Genomic DNA, 8,508 nt, shown 5'->3' with positions numbered 1-8,508 from the left:
CTAAGAACACAAAGTGACCTTATTCTCACGTGCAGACACGTGGGACTCACCTGTACAGTCCGATCCAATCACCTTTGAGCACTGAGGTGAGCTGAGGGCCAGTGTGGTCCAGGGTGGACATGAACTCGTCCTGACAGAAGGGTCGAATCTGAGGAGGAGTCTGAACAAGAAAACACAACAGAGACCGAAGAGAGCAGATAAACATAAAACACATGAACTGGGTTCCATCTCCCAACTGATGACATCACTGTGACTTCATCACGTAGGAACCACTTCCTGTTTACCTTCCAGGGCGTCACAGATCTCTGTAGAGGCATCAGGCTCGCCATGTACCGCTCCTGACAGACAAAACGCAGGGTTAACCTGACATGTTTAATTAAAAACAGCTAATGCATATTTAGGTTTAAACACTTTGTGAACTGTGTGAATATTCGAGCTGACATTTACCACCAGGACTGAAAAGAAAACAGGCAGAGACTGATTTCTCACCAGAGGGATGATGAAGCTCTGAGTGAGCTCCAACAGGTGTCTCCTCAAGATAGCGCTCTGAACCTCTGAAGGTCTTTTCCTCTGAATCCCCTGAACGCAAAGACAGGTACAGAACAAATGAAACAGGCTTTCATCCTGTTCATGGGCTAATGTGCAGTTTGTGCTGCTGCTTCACCTTCAACAGTCTTTTAATCAGGATCTTGTCTTTGTGGAGAAACGTCTTGTACGCTGTGTAGATCCCTACGGGGACACACAGAAACCTCTCAAACCACAGCATCAGATTTATAACGTCTCACACTGGGCCGTCACGTTACCTGGTTTGGTGTCGAGCGCTTTCAGTTTGGACAGTTTCTTCACCTTCATCTGTTTAGGTAAATCACCTGGAAGCGGTCAGACAGACTTTATATGAGAAACGGTCTGATCTAATCAACATGGTGCAAACTTTCTCATGTGTTTCACTAAATGTACGCCGGGTCAGAGGTTGAGACAGGCACACACCCTGCACTCGTCTTCATTTGCTTCAGTGAAAAACCTGAAGCACACTTTTAGGGATTAGTCTCAAAGGCTCTCCGCTCACGCCAGGTTTTAATGGGGGTCACTTTGGATTAATGCATGCACCATAAATGTTCCTGTACCATTAAATACTGAACAGAAGAATGAACACACCAATAAAGAAGAAAAGGAAATAAGTATGAAGAAAAGGCAGGAATGGAAAGAGGAGGTGGGGAAGAAACTGAAAAAAAGAGAAGGAAAGAGAGAACCAGGTTTTCTACCGGCCATCTTGACCTCTCCCAGTCTGACGACATGAGGCCACGACTGAAACGTCTTGATGAAGAACGGGTTAGTGACTCCGAGGACGACGTTCGCTCTGTGTGACAGAAAGGTCACATTTCTGTTTAGGAAACTGGTTTTACTTCCCAGGGGACAATGCACACTGTGGCAAATCTGTACACTTTATTTCTATGGCAAGTGAAACGAGTCTGAGTAGGACAAATAGTTCAGCATGTTCCACAAAGTTATTAAAGTTATTTTCTTTGTTCTTCTTGTTCCTTGATTTAAAAAAAAGCTGATTTGTACTGAAACACACACAAACGTTATCAGAACAAGTTTGTATAGGTGTGCCGTACGGGTGCTAGCCCAGTAAACTCACGGAGCCTGCGTCCTGGTGGTGTACTCTCTGAACTCACTGTCGTGGATGGTGAAATAAGGACGAAAGTCACAGCAGAACTTCAGAGGACTGATGGAGCTGAGGACACATATGCTGTTACCATGGCAATTAATCAAACACTGCTCTCTGATTGGCTGCCAGGGGCTCATTAAAACTTCCTGTCACAGATCACTGATAGGAAATGCAATAAATAACATGTTGGAGCAAAGAAACAATTGAACTGACAACATTAGCTGGAGAAAACAAGGCTGGAGAAATAAATATAAATACAAATCCTACATAACTAACGTCTCACCAATGTTTAAGAAGAAAACCAAATGTTTCATTTCCAACATCAAATATGTCTGAATATTTTCACTGTAAATTTTGACTTTATTTTTAACATTACTTTTAAAAGGAAGTGTTTTTATTTAGATGTTTTTCTAAAACATTACCAGTCTTCATGATTTTACACATTTTATAAATCCTGCCATCCAGTCATTATCTCCTGATCAGTGAGTGCTGGGCTCATGATCAACAAGTCGTTTCTTTGGACAAAAATAAAATGAAGAGAAAACTGAACACTGGTCAAATTTCAACAATACAATCAATTTATGTTTTTAAAGTCATGTAAGTAAACCAAGCAGAGACATCAGTCAAGTCAAGATTCAACCTGGACTAAAGTTCATTCACAGAGACACAAAAGGTGACTCAGCCTGAGAAAAGAAACGTTACATACCGATATGTGGTAATTTACTGAGATAAGTTCTGAATCCTAAACTGTGTCCAAGTCACAAAATACGAACACATTCTCACTGGCCGCTCAGTTACCTGACAAGTGCCAGCACGGTTTCCGAGGAGACGGTAGGAGAGGGTGCCATGACGACCACCGGCTCTCCGAGTAACATCAGCTCCCAGAGCATCTGCAGGTGGATCAGGACGGACTGGAAACACCTGAGGAGAGGTCAAAGTGCAAACCGTCTGCTGTCAGAAACATCTGCTGGCATGTTTCTGGAAAAATAAAACCAGAACCAAATGTGACTAAATGTACTGGACAAGTAACCAAAACTAATTGAATCAGAAAATGACAGCGATCAGCAGGTAGCAGCACGTAGAAGCAAGGACTGACTTGAAGAGGTCCAGTTCGTGGATGGTGGGCAGCAGAGTCGGAGCCAGCACCAGGTTCTGACCAAACAAAAACATTCCTATTCAAGTTCACTAGCAGCAAAGACTGAGTGCAACTGAAGCAGGAAAGCAGAAAGTCTCTGACCTCTGTGGCACTCTGTTTGACTGGACTTCCTCCTGGTTTGTCTGTCTTTGATGGAATTCGCACCTAGAAAACAAACAAAAACACAAAACAGGATATGTAAAGTACATCCAGAGCTGGTCGTTCAGGTGTTAGTGACATCTGACACATGAGGAAAAAGTCTCTTTTCTTCTGCCCTTAAATCTAATGGGCATTTTTTCACATCGACCTGTTTGACAGAACACTGAGCTCTGTGATTGGCTGTTAGTGAAATGCCGCAGGTGTCAGCCCTTCAGTTTTTATGTCCACAGGCTTCTTGTACCCTTGACTTTTTAAATCAAACAACCAGATATTTGCTCCTGGCCTCACCTGTAAAACCACGCCCATCACAGGCAGGTTGAGGGTCAGTCCAGGTACGGGTGAAGGCCACTGGTCGATCTCATTACACACTGAGGATGGGTACAAGATGTCAGGTGACATTTCAACAGAGTGAAACGTACGACTCTGATTGGTTTGTGGTTATAGTGTAAGCATGACACCCTCACCTGCTTCGAGGCAGGGCTCCAACTTCTCAAAGAACTCAGGTGCGATGATCTGCAGCAGCGAGTGGAACAGGTGAGTGTATGGCAACCTGGACACCAACACCAGAGACTGAAAGACGGAGAGTGACCCAATCAGATACCCGTAGGTCACACATGACCACACAGCCATCACCAGGCTGAACAGGTGCTTCATGAGCGAGGCTCAGAACAGGCTGGAGACAAGGTGTAACAAACTGAACCGGGATCAGAGAAAAAGACAAAACTGCTGCAGGAGATACACAGTAAAACATCCAACAAGGAAGAGCAGCAGCAATAAACCTTCAGGGAGGAAGTCTGTTATCAGCGGTTTAGCAAGTGGCTCAGAAGACGTGTCTACAGTTGGAACAGTTCACACTGACGTGTCCTCTGGATCAACACAGATCAGCTCCAGAACATTATTTCACTGTTCACTTCATCACAAGCCGCTGGTTCGTGCTGTTGTTAAAATAAGTCGAGTCCTCAGCCGCAATCAATTCCACAGGCAAGATCAATTAACTCTCCCTGTTTTTAAAGCCCAGAGGAAGAAGGCAGTCTCAGAGGAATTGTTTCAGAGCCAGGTGCACTTTTAGAACAGCTCGGCAGATGGCTCTTTCCTAACCTCTCCACATTACCCTGACTGTGTGGTGAAAGCACAGCTCCTTTTGTCTGGGCCTAATATGAGGCGCTAACAGTCCAATAAATTATTCCTGACTGAAACGATACCGTTTCATTAAAAGTAGGTCGGGACGGGTCCTGCTGGTCTCTCAGAACCATCAGTATTCTTTAAACTTTCATCTTGTTGTAATGGCTCCGATGTCAGCGAGTCACTTCCTGCTCTGAGATGCTTTAAATCTGTGAAGTTATCTTGTTTACACTGAATAAGCCCGAGAACTAACCTACTCCCAACGTATGTCTGAGATTACAGACATGTTGCCATGACAACAGGTCCTCTGAGGCGCCAAGACCTGATAGTTCTTCAGCCAGTGTGTGAATATATTTAGATTGTTTCTCTCTTTTCCCCCATTCTTTCCCATTTTAAATGCACATATTTTCCTATTTTCTTTTCCTTACAAAAGCACACAGAGCCTCTGTACTAGAGTCAAACCCCTCGTGTTTAAACATATGTGGCCAACAAACATGATCCAGAAACCTTTGAAGAACCAGCAGATCTGGGATAACGTGAAATGGTCCACAGAGTTACCTGGCTAACCTGCTAATCCACACACAAAGAACAGGCCCCTGCTCTGTGAATCACCAAATAAACCTGGTTTAACTGGTAATCTACTGTGTGAAACAGAGCTCCCCTGTGACCAGGTGAGTGCAGGTGTGAACAGGTGAGTCTGACCTTCTGGAAGTACCCCCTCTTCACAGAGATGTCCTTGACTTGTCTGAAATAGACGTAACCAAAGAAATGGGACACTTCTGTCTGCAGAGACAAGACAAAGTTGTAAACAAGATGGTCGTCAGTGAACTCCTGTCGCACAGGTGACCGAGTCATGTTACAACAAACATATGGAATAGCATGGGGGAACAAGCCCAACGGGGATCGACTCACAATTTTTCCAGTAGTTTTAACAGCCTTTGCCAGTTTATTTTTGGCAGCCACCGTCAAATCACCACAACATGTTTAAGGCCAGGATACTCTCAATTAATATTTTCAAAAACAGCTCAGATTTTTTTTTTGATCTACATTTTTTAATTTTTCAATAAATTGTTGTTAGTGATTCTGGTTAGCATGAGTTTAGGATTACACCTTCTATACATGCTACATGCATCAGCAGGTGGTCATACGTGGCCGGGTGTGTGCCAGGAAGAGCAAAGACATTCTAAACTACTGGATGCATTTCAAACATTTTCCTAGGCTGTACATACGCTCCACGGGGCTCAAAGCTGCATTTTAGCTTCTGCATAAGGTGCTACATGGATTCAGACGCACCATTAAAGGTAACCCCAAAAGGCTACAATTACAAGGAGATGCTAGAAATTTCTCTGGCCACCATATATGCAGGACAGACCCATCCGATTCTTTATGAAGACTATACCATCTTATGATGGCAACTGGGAAACGCGTGTCCCGAGTCTTCTTCAATCAACCGAGAATGAAGGTCAACAAGTCCCCTTCAGTTGTGAATAAATGTATTTTTATTCATATCAAGGCCTGTCACTTGAGAGTCATGTGTCCTGAACTCTGATGGAAAAAGTAAATATAGTGTCTGGACACCTGTGTTCATACTGCACTGATCTCATAGGAGCTAATCAAACAGTCAGCTGGTCGATCAATAACCAGCCGTTTCCTGTGGGGCCTCACCTGCAGGGTGACCGGAGCGTCTCTGTTGTAAACGTTGTCTCTGAACCTCAAAGCTCTGCGACCGACTGACTGACGCAACCTGAAGCTGAAGTGCGTGTCCCCGAGGCACCCTGGGAAATAATAGACCATGTGACCTCTGACTTCTATTACCTACAGCACTATTCTGTCAGGCAGCAGAGTTTACCTGAGTAGGAGTCAGGAAAGGACAGGTAGCAGATGCTAGTTTTCTGACAACAAATCATTAGAATCATTATCAATAAAATGATCATCAATAAACCAAGTGAGTGAAATATAAAGTAGAAGAGAGTAAAAATACCTCCTTCTCGGTGAGTTTCACATCCTGAGGATACACCAACTGAAAAAGTAAGAATGAACTTACACCAAATTGCATTAACAAATAAGATGACAAGAATATAAGAGTACAATATTCAGTTTACACACCGCCATCTCAACACCAGCCATGTCAATAAAATCTACATGTTGTGTATCATTTCACCTTTACTGTATGCTTGTCCTGTACATGATCTAACACTGTCTTCTCCAGACTCTTAAGAACTACAGATACCAGAGCTACAGGCAGAAATCGTTGAAAACCACAGGTTGTCATAGTTTGGGAACAGAAACTTTAATTACTTTTAAATACTTTAACTTGACTATTTCCAATCCCTAGGGACACAGTGTGTATCAACAGACACCTGAAACAGATGGCAGTAAATAGTTCATTTTTACACTCCCCAACTACCCTGCCTGTCAGTCTGGGGTTTAACTAGGGGGTTTAACTGACCTCTTACATGTATTTCAAATGAACCCCACCCCCCACTCCCGGCTCCGTGCCCAAAACGTCCTAGATCCGCCCTTGGGCCTGTGTCCGTTCAGTAATCCACCCATGGAGACAACAGGACGTGTAGATGTTATAAATGGTTTGGTGTACCGCTGCGCGCCGAACTCAACCCGAACCCGACTGTCTCTCGGTGAATCCGTTATTTAGAACAGGTGCATTTGCGCACAGGCGCAGTTAAATCAAACTGTCTGTTTTACAAACAGATTACGGTGCACCAGACCCCGACAGCAAAGCACACGCTCATTTGGTGCATTAATATCGGGGCGTGTGTTGAGATCAGTTACTGATACCTGACCTACACCCCTGATGATGAACCATGCTAACGATGCTAAGGTGGCTCCCTCTGTACCTCTATGGCTTGTCCGAGCTCCAGGTCGAAGGTAACGACACACACACACTCCAGCCAGGAGGAGAAGCGGGCCCACCGACACCGGCTGTCCCCCACCTCGTCATGTCGGGGAGAACCGGAGCCGTCAAACGGGTTCATCGCGCCCGGTTCAGAGCTCCACGACCTCCATCGGTCCTGCGGTACCGTGAGAGAGACCTCTGGTGGACAAGAGGTGACACTGCAACCAAAAAAGGACACATGCGGTTTGCACTTTATATAAAATGAGCCGTGTTGTCGGTAAATAGGCCATTTCTCTATGCGTCCCCAAACCCCTGATCTTACTTTTCCTGATGCCTGGCTGTTTTTCAAGTCGATTCGACCTGCACACGTTTGTCAACTATATGGGGGGGGTCTAAGTTTGTGAGAGATAATCATTGGTACACATTTATGGCCTCAAGCTATTATGTAGACTCCGTCTTCCGCCGTATTTATGTACCAAAACGGTGCAAACAACACAAAACCCACAAAACAATCAAACGTGCAACCTGAAGTGCTGCTGTATCAGCGGTGAGGTTTGTGGCATTGGAAGAGCAGAGACAAGTGTGTCGCAGAAACCACATGTTGGTACTGGAGCCAAACTGGGGCCGTCCCCCAAGATGTGGAGCTACGCCGATGGACCCAGGTGCCAAACTAAGATCTGCCCTTTCACCCCGGCCTCACAGACTCCGAGGCTGTTGCCCGCAACTTAGTACACTTGATGTTAACTTTTGAAACCTACTAAAAGACACCTGCACGATACAGAACAGCTAATAATAATAAGTTATAATAATGTCAATTTGACTAGTTTATGGCTGGTATTGAATCTGTCACATCGCTTTTATAACATTATTCAGTTAATGTTTCTCAGTTCTGTAAAACAGTTCTTTATTATTATGTCTGCAGATAGAACAATGCGTTCTGCATTGGAGAGGACAAATGACCCTAACAAAGGAAACTCTCAGCTGCACTTGTGGCTTTCACAATGCCAAGGTAACTTCACTTACAGTAAATGGTCAAGCTGCACTTTTAGATTGTGTTTTCCATTCTGATAAATAAGAAAATATGTAAATACTGTTTGTCTTCTATGTCACTTGGGTTGAAGGTTAGGATCTTGTGTGGATACAAAAACCAAGAGCTTCATTTTAAACACTGCATTTCAGAGGGTGTATTCTAATGTAAAAGTTGTGGTAAAACTACTACAAATATTACTGTAAATAGCCAAGAATGGAAACAAAAAGCTGAGTTTTACAAGGCAGTTCTTACTCACTTCATCTGTCTAAAATTTTCAGGTCTATCTACTCAGTGGAATTCATAATGACACTCTACTGGAGTATGCGTCTCTGCAAAGCTTCGCAGAGAGGACCACCACCTCACCTGTTAAGGCAATACAGCTGCTGTTCCACTGGCAGGGGACAGGTCACATTGTCTGTAATGGATTTCTCTACTACCACAAGGCAGATACACCCAACCAGATAGTGAAGGTCGGCCATACTGACAGTTTTTGGTTGTCTTCCACTGTTTGTAAAAAATGGTCACACTGGCAGATCACA

At 44.1% G+C, this 8,508-nt stretch overlaps 1 protein-coding gene and 1 long non-coding RNA gene across 4 annotated transcripts in view; one reads left to right on the top strand and one right to left on the bottom strand.

Annotated features, from left to right (window-relative positions):
• The window catches only part of dennd6b (DENN/MADD domain containing 6B), an 8,482-nt gene extending 868 nt beyond the window's left edge, over nt 1–7,614 (bottom strand). Inside the window, exons 1-18 of one of the 3 annotated variants that reach the window (XM_020613511.1) lie at nt 7,465–7,614; nt 6,941–7,157; nt 6,067–6,105; nt 5,935–5,977; nt 5,751–5,860; nt 4,788–4,868; nt 3,428–3,533; nt 3,252–3,331; nt 2,907–2,969; nt 2,766–2,821; nt 2,468–2,590; nt 1,640–1,750; nt 1,263–1,357; nt 804–869; nt 665–729; nt 490–579; nt 285–338; nt 51–160 (exon numbers count right to left, since the gene is read on the bottom strand). In XM_020613511.1, the coding sequence (XP_020469167.1) occupies nt 51–160; nt 285–338; nt 490–579; nt 665–729; nt 804–869; nt 1,263–1,357; nt 1,640–1,750; nt 2,468–2,590; nt 2,766–2,821; nt 2,907–2,969; nt 3,252–3,331; nt 3,428–3,533; nt 4,788–4,868; nt 5,751–5,860; nt 5,935–5,977; nt 6,067–6,105; nt 6,941–7,157; nt 7,465–7,502 (1,547 nt within the window). In that variant the 5' untranslated portion in view covers nt 7,503–7,614. Of the gene's footprint in view, nt 1–50; nt 161–284; nt 339–489; nt 580–664; nt 730–803; nt 870–1,262; nt 1,358–1,639; nt 1,751–2,467; nt 2,591–2,765; nt 2,822–2,906; nt 2,970–3,251; nt 3,332–3,427; nt 3,534–4,787; nt 4,869–5,750; nt 5,861–5,934; nt 5,978–6,066; nt 6,106–6,940; nt 7,158–7,261; nt 7,315–7,464 lie in introns of those variants that run through there. The other 2 variants (XM_020613512.1, XM_020613513.1) reach the window with 2 other exon arrangements.
• LOC109967734 (uncharacterized) lies at nt 7,321–8,508 on the top strand. The gene is made up of 3 exons (XR_002275976.1): nt 7,321–7,601; nt 7,862–7,948; nt 8,248–8,508. It is a non-coding gene; the product is annotated as an uncharacterized LOC109967734 (long non-coding RNA).

The sequence above is a fragment of the Monopterus albus genome, unplaced genomic scaffold (genome assembly GCF_001952655.1).
Source record: "Monopterus albus unplaced genomic scaffold, M_albus_1.0 scaffold134.1, whole genome shotgun sequence".
Taxonomy (NCBI): domain Eukaryota; kingdom Metazoa; phylum Chordata; class Actinopteri; order Synbranchiformes; family Synbranchidae; genus Monopterus; species Monopterus albus.
The sequence above is the reverse complement of the archived record's forward strand: the minus strand, read 5'-3'. Positions and strand labels throughout refer to the sequence as shown.